Source organism: Emys orbicularis, chromosome 2 (genome assembly GCF_028017835.1).
Source record: "Emys orbicularis isolate rEmyOrb1 chromosome 2, rEmyOrb1.hap1, whole genome shotgun sequence".
Classification (NCBI taxonomy): Eukaryota; Metazoa; Chordata; order Testudines; family Emydidae; genus Emys; species Emys orbicularis.
Genome location: NC_088684.1, coordinates 166694364 through 166707842, shown reverse-complemented (window position 1 = coordinate 166707842; position 13479 = coordinate 166694364). Strand labels below are relative to the sequence as shown.

Genomic DNA, 13479 nt, shown 5'->3' with positions numbered 1-13479 from the left:
TTCCCATGTAAGTATTTATGAGACAAGGGAACAAGGGGTACGCTGGATTTCTCAGGATGACTATGGGCATTTCAGTATCCCTCACTGGAATAGTCTTGTCTAGAAAGAAAGTCCTGGATTGAAGCTTTCTGTACAGGCCAGTGTTCCTGAAGATGTGTATGTCATGCACCTTCCCTGACTATCCCACTTTGATGTCAGTGAAACACCCTGGTGATGCACAAGCGCCTGCAATACCATAGAGAATTACTCTTTTCTATTGATGTACTCCGTCACAAGATGGTCCCGGGCCAAAATTGGAATATGCGTGCCATCTATCGCCCCTCCGCAGTTAGGGAATCCCATTTCTGCAGAGCGGTGCTATTTCACGCACATTGCCAAGAGTCACAATCCTTTGTAGCAGAATGTGGTTAATGGCCCTGCACACTTATGTTAACGCAGCCCCAACAGTCAATTTCCTGACTTTAAACTGATTTGCTACCAACCAGTTGTTTACTGAGCCCAAAAGCCACTGTGTTCATCTGCTCCATGAATGCCAAAAGTAATCTGGTGTTGTTTCTTTCTATGGCACGAAGCAGGTAAGGCAACTCTGATTCCTGTTCAGATTGGGATAACCCCCCTGTGCCCAGACCACCCTGCTGAGCCCCAGCCATCTTCAGCTGGAGCCCCTGCAGAGTCCCATTGCTCCTCCACCAGAACCCTCCCCCCCCCCAACTGTGTCAAGGTCAGGTGCAACCTCACTGCCTAGTCCCTGTACCAGGGGAGGTGGGCACTTCAGGATGTTCTCTCACCCCAATGCAGCCAGTGGCCTGTGCTCCCCACTGCCATGCTGAAGCCACATTTATTTATTGACACATAAAATTTTCAGAATTTTGCAGAATTTTAAAATGTGTGCAGAATTTTTAATTTTTTGGTGCAGAATTCCCTCAGGAGTAGTTATACCTGTGCAATTCACTCTCATTTAGCGTTGCCCTCAATTGCACACAGGTGCAATTGAGGGCAACGCTAAAAATCATGAGGTTGCACAGGTAGCTGCACAGTTGGAAATTAGACAGCATTGTTCTGGGATGTGCAATCCAGAAAAATGGGGCAAATTAATTTTGCATACCTCTGGAATGTCTTCCATTATGTTTCACAGTATGCAGGACAATAAAGGATTATCTCAATTACAGTTCCACCTGAACACCTGTGATTTTTATATAGGAAATAAACTTCCTGCCTGTTAGTCTTTAGATGAGATCTGTGACATTCAGATTCTTAGGCTTTGTCTTCACTACCCGCCGATCCGGCGGGTAGCAATCGGTCTATCGGGGATCGACTTACCGCGCCTAGTGAAGACGCGGTAAAATCGATCCCTGATCGCTCTGCCGTCGACTCCGGAAATCCACCTCGGCAAGAGGCGGCAGCGGAGTCGGCGGCAGCGCGGCAGCGGTCGACTTTCCCGCGTCCTCACCGCCAGGTAAGCCGACCTAAAATACGCAACTTCAGCTACGGTATTCACGTAGCTGAAGTTGCGTATCTTAGGTCGGACCCCCGCTGCAGTGTAGACCTAGCCTTAGTATCCATTAGTCTAATGCTAGTAGTTAGCTCTCTTTCTGCAAAAGTATTGGGGTGAAATACACAGCTGTTGTAAGTGGACAAACATCTTACTGAAACAAATTCCAGTTGTCCTGATTCAAATCACTGTATTTTATAGCACGAGCAAATGGGCATCACTTCCTCTTTTCTATATCAGGAAACCCTGCATTTGTGGTAGTAGGCACTGTCCCATAAGACATTCAGTCTGAAATGGTGCTAAACATTTTGTTTGCTCACACTTGCCACTAATCTTTATTCAGCTGCACCCACTGCAAATTTCCATCATCTTCAGAAATAGCTATGCAGTCAATAAGTGTTTCAATGTTGTTGTGATTAAAGAATAGGCAGGGCCAAAACCATTTTGATTTACCTACATTAAGAAACAGCAGACTTGTAATTCACAGCTCATAGTGGCAATAGTGGAAACTGTACTGCAGACAGATCTCAGGCATATGTTTTTCCCCCTCAATCATGCCATATAATCTTACTCTCAAATCTTGCCTACGCTAAGGAATTTGCAAAAGTTTCCCAGTGCAATGTAGGCCTGTCTTGACATGAGTAATTGAACATGGGTGAGGTCTTATTTCTTGGGAAACAGGTTAAGGGAGGTAAATGAATCAACAGGCTGGAAACAGAATGTCTGTACTAGTTAAGATAAGGTTGAACACCCAGGGACTATGAACAGTGGACAAGATAATGGGTAAAATAAGCCTGAATTGTAAAATGAGGTAAAGAGTATGTGCCTGGACAGTGCATGCTGTACAGGGACTTGTTTCTACAAAGTGATCAAGCCAATCCCAAAATGTATGACACAATGTATGGTTAATGCAATGTAATGTGTAAATGTAACAGAAGAGGTTTGCTGTGTAACTTTGGATGTGAGGCACACCCTATATCCCACCCCATAAGCTTGAGTCTGATCAATTTAGCATAGCTTTGATGTATGCCAAATAAAGGAACCTAAGTGACAAGACTGTAGTCGAACTATGTTCTTGGGTAACCTAGTGGAAGAGGTTTTGGGAATGCCAACATGCAGCTCTACTAGTGATAGCAACATTGGGACTGTTGGGATAAACAAGATTGCCATGACAACTGTTACATTGTTTAGGACTCTTCTGGGCAGAGTGGTAAAAACCACAGGTGGCTGCAGATTTATCTATGCTAATATTCCTGCCATTGCTAGTATCAGTGATGTTAGCACTAGTGGGAAACATTTGCCAAAAAAAATCTTGTAGACAGCATCTGAGAGTAGAATTATATGACAAGATGGTAAAAGAGCTTGAGTCTGCAGTACCACTTCCACTGTTGGTACCACAGGTGAATTTGCATTGGCAGTGAATTACAGATCAGATTTTTGCCAGTATAGACATTGCACCTAGAATCAGAAGTCTACCTACTACTTTGGTTAAACACAATTTAACAAGATTCTGATAATTATCAGTGTCGGCAGATTTTGTTTTCCTCAAGGATAACCATGTAGTACAATCTTGCTATAGACTGCCACACTTCCCCATATGAGTGATTAGAGAAATCATGCCAGAACTCTTCTAGGAAAAAATGTTTAAACAGCTGTAACTACCACACGTTGTATGGCAATGTGGCAAAAAATGGTTGCATACCTATACTGTAACTACAAAAATAACAGGAGTACTTGTGGCACCTTAGAGACTAACAAATTTATTAGAGCATAAGCTTTCGTGGGCTACAACCCACTTCTTCGGATGCATACTGTAACTGTTGTTCTTCAAGCTGTGGTTGCACACATGTATCCCACTCAGGTGGAGGGAAAGAGGGAGGAAAGATGTACTTTGATGGTCATTTTATCCACTTAAGATTTGTTACTACTGGATAACTGCAGCACTGTTAAAGCATATTCAGCTTTTATATGGTGTTGTTTTAATTTGAATTACATGTAAATACTATGACTATATCATTTGAATAATAAAATTAATATTTCTGTGATCAGAACTTGGCTGAATAAACATGGCATATCAAGACCACATGATATTCCATGTTTTTTCTGGAATGTTATCTGAGCAATTTCCCACATTTTCACAGATGAATGCCAGCTGGGGATTTGCCACATCCTTAATTAATTCCTATGAAACCTGCTAGAGATTGAGGCCAAGTAGTCACTTCAAAATGACTGATGATTTTGTTTGTGTGTTTTTTGCGGGGCAGGGCTCAGTTAGAGACCTTAAAGGGAACTGATTTTTCAGAGGGTGAGTACTTAGTACTTTATGAGAAGACAGTGACAAAAACAAAACAGGGAATTGGAAGATGCATTTGCTAGATTAGCTTCCCAGAGGTAACCTGTTGGGGTCCCTTAGGGTTAAAAGCAGCAGCCTTTTTCAGGTTGCTTCCCCCATCCTTAGTTTCAGCAGGTTTTACACAGGAATGATGAGGTCATGTTTGCCTTAAAAGGAGATGCTTGGTAGCACCATGGTGAAGGCTTTGGACAAAATAAGGCTCAAATTATGTGTTGCATTACACGCCAGCTGCATGTTGTCCTTTTCCAAGCAAGGAGCTATCCAAGGTGCTTTACTCAATATAACAAATTTACCATAAAACTAAAATATATTGACTATTAGTATTTATTTATCTGCAGTAAAGACCTTACTAAAATAAGATTATTTGGTAAAGACTCAACTAGCCTCTTGGGACCTGATCATGCAGTCCAAACATAGTAAATGGGAATATTCACGTTTGTTGTTCTGCACCTGCTTTGGCACTTTGTTGAATTGGGATCATAGGCAAAACTGAGAGTTTTGTAAGTATAAGGATTGCAGATTTGGGCCCTTAAAATGCATTCCTACCTACTGTTATGTATTGCAATAACAGTAACTAGGTAATTTAAAATGTTTCTTTTCCTATTTCTTCTAGGGCACTCATCTTTTCTTTCTTGATTCGTGGAGGAAAACCAACACCATTCATTACTTTTGCACTAGCACTCATATTCTGTGTCTATAATGGATACTTGCAAGGTCGGAGCTTAAGTAATTATGCAGAATATCCTTCTGGTTGGCTGAAAGGTCCTTGTTTCATTGTAGGTGAGTTGAATAAAAGCATGCTATTTTATGAGACCCAAAAGCAAAATTGATTATCATAAGTCTTTATAAAAAATAAACATAAAATTATAGTTCTCATAAATGGGGATCCAGTGGTCTAGACTTTTTTTGTTTGTTTGTTTGTTTTGGTTAGACCTGCTTATTGTGATACAATGGAGGTCATTTAATCTTTATTTTTCTCTCCTTCCATCTTTGAGTTTTGATTCCCTCTTCTGATGTGCTGTCTGAGCAACTGTATATCTATCAGCCTGACATTGGTCCTGGGCAAAAAAATTGAATGGCTGAAATGGGTCTGGATTAATATAGAATTAAAGAAAATCAATAAAATTGTCAGTCAACATGGGTTTATGGAAAACTGACTAATTTGATACCCTTTTTTGATGAGATTACAAGTTTGATTGATAAAGGTAATAGTGTTGATGTAATATCCTTAGACTTCTGTAATCCAGTTTACTTGGTTCCACATGACATTTTAATTAAGAAGCTAGAAGAAAATGAACATGGAATACATTAAATGGATTAAAGGCTGGCTAAATTACAGGTCTCAATGTAAGTGTAAATGTGGGCTCATTCATTCAGTGTGTTTCTAGTGGGGTCCCTCAGGGATCAGTTCTTGGCTCTATGCTCTTCAATGTTTTTATCAGTGATCTGGAAAAAAATATAAAATTGTTATTGATAATATTTGTAGATGGGGAAGTGATAAGTAATGAAGAGGACAGCTCACTGATACAGAGCTATCTGGATTGCTTGGTAAGCTGGGAGCAAGCAAACAATATATGTTTCAATACAACAAAATGTAAGGTCCTAAATCTAGGAACAAAGAATGTAGGCCATACTTACAGGATGGGGGATTCTATCCAGGGAAGCAAGGACTCTGAAAAAGATTTGAGGGTCATGGTAGATAATGAGTGAACATGAGCTCCCGGTGTAACATTGTGGTCTTGAATGAAAACTAAGGAATATTGGGTTGGAGTAGGAAGGTTGCATTACCTCTGTGTAGTGGGGCACCTGCCCCACTCCTGGTAAATTTAGGCTGCAGCAGGCCAGTGGGCCTGCGCAGACGGGCAGCCAATCAGGGCCCAGATTGGAGGGAGCCAATCAGGGCCAGGCTCAGCCCTATAAAAAGGCTGCTCAGGGAGCGAGCAGGCAGTCTGTCCCAGGCCTTTGAGAGGGGAAGGTCTGTCTCTAGAGGTGGGAGACTAGCACCATGGACAGTGCAGTGCTGGCCAGGCTCGGGGAGCAAAAGGGAGCTCTAGCCCATAGCTTGCCAGGCTGCAGGCCCTGAAGGGAAGGGCCTAGCGGGTGCAAGGAGTCATAGGGGAAGTGGCCCAGGGAAGCGGACAGATGAGGGGAGAGAAGGAGGACAGCAAGGCTGCCGCCAGAGGGTCCCTGGGCCGGGACCCAGAGTAGCGGGCGGGCCTGGATCCCCCCTACTTGCAGTACACCCAGCCATCATAGACTATGCCAGATCCCTGACAAGAGGGATTAGACTTTGGGGTGTGTGGTTGGACATGGTGGCAGGGCCGTAGAGAGACTGCTGATCAACCCCCCTTCCCCCCCGGAAGGGGGTGTGGATGGACTGAGGGGCACTGCCGGAGGGCAGTGGTCCGGAAAAGGACGCTGCGAGCTGGTGAGCAATGTGGGTCCACACACCAACCAAGGGCGAGACGACAGACGGGATACCACCAGGAGAGGGCGCTCCACTGGACTGAGCTAATTCCCAGAGACAACCAGCAGGAGGTGCCAGGTGGTGCGTCCCAACCCTGTTACACGTGGTGGAGAATGTGGACATAGCGGTCTGCCCCTGATAAAGGGGCAGGGCAAGGACTGTGGGACAGTTGCCTAGAACATTGTGAGACTGAGAGACAAAATGGTGGAGAAAAGGGACTTGTACTGGAGGGCCTGGGTGGCTCGGCTTGCCGAGCAGCAGAGAGAGGTGCTCTGGCTGCTGTGGGGGTGTTCACCCAGACCGTATAGGAGACCAGGTGCCAAGGGCAGGAGGCCAGGGCCTGGGCTCAAGAAATGTTATGCCTGTGGGCGAAAGGGCCACTTCAGGTGGGAGTGTCCTGACTGGGAGGGGGCAGAGAAGCCCCACCCAGAAAAGGTGCCCCCTGTGAGGGTAACAGGGGGGCCTCCGGCTTGTTGGGTCTGTGGGGAGCTGGGACACCTGAAGAGGGAGTGCCCCTACAGGGCTCCCAAGGCCCGGGCCAGCCCAGAGGGAAGGGCTAGGGCCCACACAAGCAGGACTAGGACCGTGGCAGAGGGAAGGCGCCGAGGGTGCTTCCACGCCACATAAAGAGGCATTGCCCCCTGAGGCAGAAAGGGGGAGTGCCTGAGACAAAGGCTCGGTCTGGGACTAGCTGCCAGGAAGGGGTAGTGCAGGCCGAGGCCCCCCGAGAGAAGGGGGCTGGGGCAGAGAGGCCCCACCTTAACCAGGGAACCCACACAAGGGCCGATGTGGGAACCCAAACGGAAGTGGGAACCCACGTAGGACCAGGGAGGTCTACGGTGGGGACCCAGACCATAGAGGAGGGAGGCAGGTTGCTTCAGATGGTGGAGGGCCTGCGCTACAAGAGGGATTCCCTGAGGGCCCAGCTGCAAGGAGCGCAGGGGCGATAGGGAATTCTCCCCCCCCCCCCGAGGGTTCTTAAGGGGGAGGGTGTGTAGTGGGGCGGCTAGCCCACTCCTGGTAAATTTAAACTGCAGCAGGCCAGTGGGCCTGCACAGATGGGCAGCCAATCAGAAAAGGGCTTATTGGGAGCCAATCTGGGCCCAGATTGGTGGGACCTAGATGAACATAATTTGTTAGGGAAGAGTCAACATGGTTTTTGTAAAGGGAAATCATGCCTCACCAATCTACTAGAATTCTTTGAGGGGGGTCAACAAGGTCCCTCACCAAAGGCTCTTAAGCAAAGTAAGCTGTCATGGGATAAGAGGGAAGGTTCAGAAAAGGACAACAAAAATGATTAGAGGTATGGAATGGCTGCCATATGAGGAGAGATTAATAAGACTAGGACTTTTCAGCTTGGAAAAGAGATGACTAAAGGGGGATATGATAGAGGTCTATAAAATCATGACTGGTGTGGAGAAAGTAAATAAGGAAGTGTTATTTACTCCACATAACACAAGAACTAGGGATCACTAATAGGCAGCAGGTTTAAAACAAAGTATTTTTTCACACAATGCATAGTCAGCCCATGGAACTCCTTGCCAGAGGATGTTGTGAAGGCCAAGCCTATAACAGGGTTCAAAAAAGAACTAGATAAGTTCATGGAGGATAGGTCCATCCATGGCTATTAGCCAGGATGGACAGGGATGGTGTCCCTAGCCTCGGTTTGCCAGAAGCTGGGAATGGGAAATGGGATCGATCACTTGCTTACCTGTTCTGTTCATTCCCTCTGGGGCACCTGGCATTGGCCACTGTCCGAAGACCTTTGGTCTGACCCAGTATGGTCGTTCTTATGAAAAACTCTTTTGGAAATTATCTGCTGGGCTAGAGTCACAAAGAAATGTAAGTGTGATGACACTGAGCACTGCCATGTCTAACTTTGAGGCACTTAGAAAATCACTGGGATTCACAAAGCCTGGGTTAGGCGCCTAGGCTTCCTATACATTGAATAGGGAGAAATACACCTCTACCCCAATATAATGCGACCCGATATAACACGAATTCGGATATAACGTAGTAAAGCAGTGCTCCGGGGGGCAGGGCTGCGCACTCCAGTGGATCAAAGCAAGTTTGATATAACATGGTTTCACCTGTAACGCGGTAAGATTGTTTTGGCTCCCAAGGACAGCGTTGTATCGAGGTAGAGGTGTAGGTGCCTCTCAGTGGGATTCACAAGAGTCAGCATTCTAGGCAGTTCCTCACCTAAGCTAGCCAATGGGAGCTGCCAAAAGGAAGGAATATGTGTTAAGCCCTGCCACTCTCATAGAGATAAGCACCTAAGCCTGGGCTGCAGGGAGTCATTGGAGCCAGGGCACTGGATCCTGGGTCTTCCACCTCCCAGGTGAGTGCTCTAACACCAGTCTAGATAGTCATTCTCAGGCTTGTGTGCTTTCACTCTGTCTGGCCCAATTACTTTTTAAAATTATTTATCTACAGTGGAACAGCTTCAACAAGAGAGACTGAAGGAACTCCACATCAGAATATCCTATAGTCTAGAGGTTAGAGAACTAACTAACAGAGGTGGCAGATCCCTGTTCTTATCCCTTTGTCCCCTGAGGTGGAGAGGGGGATGTGACTCAAGGACATTTTGATGTCAACTGAGAGAGGGCACAGTGGTACATAAGGGTTACAGAGATCCCTTGGGTAAGGCATCTATCTTCAGTGATCTTAAACTCAAAAAGGAAGCTTACAAGAAGTGGAAATTTGGACAGATGACTAGGGAGGAGTATAAAATATTGCTAGAGCATGCAGGGGTGTAATCAGGAAGGCCAAGGCACAATTGAAGTTGCAGCTAGCAAGGAATGTGAAGGGTAACAAGAAGGGTTTCTACAGGTATGTTAGTAACAAGAAGAAGGTCAGGGAAGGTGTGGAACCCTTACTGAACGGGGGATGCAACACAGTGACATGATGATTTGGAAAAAGCTGAAGTACTCAATGCTTTTTTTACCTTGGTCTTCACAGACAAGGTCAGCTCCCAGACTGCTGCATTGGGCAATACAGCATGGAGAGGAGGTGAGCAGCCCTCAGTGGTGAAAGAACAGGTTAAGGACTATTTAGAAAAGCTGGACATGCACAAGTCCATGGGTCCAGATCTAATGCGTCCAAGGGTGCTGAGGGAGTTGGCTGATGTGATTGCAGAGCCATTGGCCATTATCTTTGAAAACTCGTGGCTATTGGGGGAGGTCCCAGACGATTGGAAAAAGGCAAATATAGTGCCCATCTTTAAAAAAGGGAAGAAAGAGAACCTGGGAGTCAGCCTTACTTCACTCCCTGGCAAAATAATGGAGCAGGTCCTCAAGGAATCCATTTTGAAGCACTTGGAGGAGAGGAAGGTGATCAGGAACAGTCAACATGGATTCACCCAGGGCAAGTCATGCCTGACCAACTTGATTGCCTTCTATGATAAGATAACTGGCTCTGTGGATATGGGGAAAGCGGTGGATGTGATATATCTTGACTTTAGCAAAGCTTTTGATACGGTCTTCCCACAGTATTCTTGCCAACAAGTTAAAGTATGGATTGGATGAATGGACTATAAGGTGGATAGAAAGCTGGCTAGATTGTCGGGTTCCACGGGTAGTGATCAATGGCTCCATGTCTAGTTGGCAGCCGGTATCAAGCAGAGTGCCCCACGGGTCGGTCCTGGGGCCAGTTTTGTTCAACATCTTTATTAATGATCTGGATGATGGGATGGATTGCACCCTCAGCAAGTTCACAGATGACACTAAGCTGGGGGGAGAGTTAGATACAATGGAAGGTATGGATAGGGTCCAGAGTGATCAAGACAAATTGGAGGATTGGGCCAAAAGAAATCTGCTGAGGTTCGTCAAGGACAAGTGCAGAGTTCGGCACTTAGGAAGGAAGAATCCCTTGCACCTCTACAGGCTGAGGATCGACTGGCTAAGCAGCAGTTCTGCAGAAAAGGACCTGGGGATTAGAGGATGAGAAGCTGGATATGAGTCAGCAGTGTGCCCCTGTTGCCAAGAAGGCCAATGGCATATTAGTATTAGTAGGAGCATTGCCAGCAGATCGAAGGAAGCACTGTAATGGGTTACCTAGGGAGGTGGTGGAATCTCCATCCTTAGAAGTTTTTAAGGCCCGGCTTGACAAAGCCTTGGCTGAGATGATTTAGTTGGTGTTGGTCCTGCTTTGAGCAGGGGATTGGACTAGATGACCTCCTGAGATCTCTTCCAACCCTAATCTTCTATGATTCTATCTACTAATCCACCAAAGAGTGCCATGTAAGGACTCTAATAAAAGCCTGTATCACACTGGTTATCATAATCATTTTGAGATGTATGTATGGGTAATATGTGTAGTTATGTATATGTACTAAAATTTATGTTCTTTACGTCTGTGAGTTAAGGCACGTCACTGATTAAGTATTCTATGGTTCACAATGGATGGCCCTTCACAGTCTGAGCAAAATGCTAACTGATTGTGGAGGTTGCGGGGAAAAAGAGAAACAGCATGGGTTATCATGTTAAAGGATAAGACTATGAACTTTTTAAGCTGTATCTGGGTGCAGATGAATCTCCAATTATTCCTTCAGTGTGTGAGGACAAGCCGCCAGTGGGCTTGAATGTCTGAGGCATCTCAGCCAAATTGGTTAAAAACACTGGGAAAAATACTTGAGGTAAGCTATTTTGTAGGAGATAGGTGAATGCCTTGTTAGTTAATTTTAGGCTCTAGAAAGCATATTTTTTATATATAACCATTTATTTCTTATTTTCTATCATTTCAATGTCTATTCTTTGCTATTAAATAAGCTCTCTTATAGTGGCCCAATCTGATAGGCAAGCTTTGAGCACGCTTACCGGATAGGCAAGTTAGGTGGAGAAACCCCTATTTTCCACTGGTTCATACATTGCTCTGGAGCTTCAGCGTCTGGATGCTTGGTGTGGGGCTGCAGTGTTTTTGTTCAGAGGCAGAAACATAGGCACCTAGGGAACTTTTACTGAAAGAATTTAGTCGCTGAGAGAATTTAGGCATCTACAGGATTTGGGGGTAGCTGAGTGGGGGTTTTGTGAATTCCAGTTGGGCCTGATTCTGATTTTTAGGCACCTCAGACCTTTTGTGAATCTGGCCTCTAGGGCTGCAGTGCTCCGGAAGAGGGAGTCTGACTTTAAACAAGGAAAAGAAAGGGGTAGGGGAAAGCTGAACTGTCCTCATTTGGTGGAATGAGGAGGTCTGAGTAGAGCACCCATAGGGACACTATTATAAGCATAAGAGAAGGTTAGTCACCCTGTGCAGTAACTGAGATTCTTCAAGATGTGTGTCCCTATGGGTGCTCCACTACTCGCCCTCCTCCCCTCTGCTTCGGAGTTCAAACATAGACTCTGACGCAGAGAAGGAACTGAGGGCAGATAGACTGCACAGCGCTATATAGATGCCTCTCATGGCATGAGACAGGAAGGAGTGTATGTGCGGACAGCAGGCATTGCTACCGAAGTTCTCTGATCCCATCTACAATGGAACACACCCAGGGGGACACATCTGAAAGAACCTCAGTTACTGTACTGGGTGAGTAACCTTCTCTTCGCGTGAGCAGTGTCCTCACAGGGTAGTTAGCATGCATCATTTTAGATTACCTGTTGCATCTTAAATCAGGTCTGTCTCTCAACTCACTGAGGACCCACTTAGCAGCGATCTCAGCGTTTCATCCCCCGATCCAAGGGAAGTCTGTATTTTCCAACTCCATGGTAGTTAGATTTTTGAAAGGTATTATCAGTGTCTTTCCACGTGTAAAAAGTGGTTCCCCTCTCAGACCTTAACATGTGCTTGCTGCCCTTGTGGGACCCCCACTTGAGTCCCTAGCATCACATTCTCTTTCCCTCCTTTGCCAAAAGACAGCCTTGCTGATTGCTGTAACATCAGCTAGAGGGAATTTAGGGAGGCTAGCGTGAGTGCTGGAAGCTCCCGCAGCACCCAGAACTTGGCCCTGCCCCCTGCTCGGCCTCCTCCCCCGAGGTCACACCCTAGCTTGGCCCCCTCCCCCAAGGTCTCACCATCACCGCTTGCTCCTCTCCTCAACGGAGGAGAGGAGTGAGCGATGGCAGCAGTTGTGGGGGGCCTCGGTGAAGGGGGGCTTGGAGGAGAGGAGCAACTCGGTGAGCAATGGGGCCTTAGGGGAAGGGGTGGAGCGGGGACAGGAAGGGGCCAACCAAGGGCGAGCCTTGGGGGAAAGAGGCAGGGCTGGAAGAGGAGCAGTGTGGGTGGGGCCATGGGGGAAGAGTGGAGCGGGGCCTTGAGGCAGAATGCAGGTGAGGCTACAGCCCAGGCATCCGCACTCTCAAATGTGGTGGGTCGTCAGGATGCCTCCAAAGGGAGGTGTGCCACATCCTGTTTGGGGAGGCATAGCATACCCTGGCCTATTAAACCCACCACCCATGGCGGCACTGCCCCTAATTAGTCTCAGGAGGGACCACAACTAGGCGTAGGATACTATAGAATTCTCTGACTTCAGTGCACTGGATGTGCACACCTGAATGGAATACACATCTGCACCTACATCTTGAAGAACAATAGTTATAGTATAGTTAAGCAACCGTTTTTTCTGCTCACACAGAGCTCATTCTGGATTGATGCCTAACTATACACAAAGGCCTGGATCCACACAGGCACTTAGTTGTTGCAATGCTCAGTATCATGGCAGCTAACTTTTAGGTGCCTACGAAATCACAGGAACACCACTGTCATCTACAAAATCTGAATTAAGTGCCTAGGTTCACTATATAATGAATGGGGGGGAGGGAGAGGTGCCTTACAACATGATTCACAAAAGACAGAACAGTAGGTGGGGAGCTGCCCAAGCTAGCCAATGGGAGATGCTGATGAGGGGTGTGTGCTAAACTATCCCCTCTGAGATAGGCATCTATCTCTGTTTAGCAATCCATGAAAGGGAACCTGCCACCTGGAGTTAGGTGCCTGAGTCATTTCTTGTGTGAATGAGTTACCTGCCTGCCTCACTCCATGCTCCCCTTATAACTTTTAGCCTGGTGGTTAGAGCACTCATCTAGGGTTTAGGCAACACCCCACTCAAGGGGAAGAAAGGATTTGAACATGGGTCTCTCACTTTTTAGGGGGGTGTTCTTGCCACAGAGCTATGGGATAGTCTGATGTGAGTGCTTGTTGAAACTGTTTCACTGTGCATAAATACTTATAAGT

General features: G+C 46.3%; 1 protein-coding gene across 1 annotated transcript in view; it reads left to right on the top strand.

Annotated features, from left to right (window-relative positions):
- Positions 1–13479, top strand: part of SRD5A1 (steroid 5 alpha-reductase 1) — a 59448-nt gene that overhangs the window by 14331 nt on the left and 31638 nt on the right. Inside the window, exon 2 of the mRNA XM_065399546.1 lies at positions 4459–4625. Within this exon, the coding sequence (XP_065255618.1) occupies positions 4459–4625 (167 nt within the window). The remainder of the gene's footprint in view (positions 1–4458; positions 4626–13479) is intronic.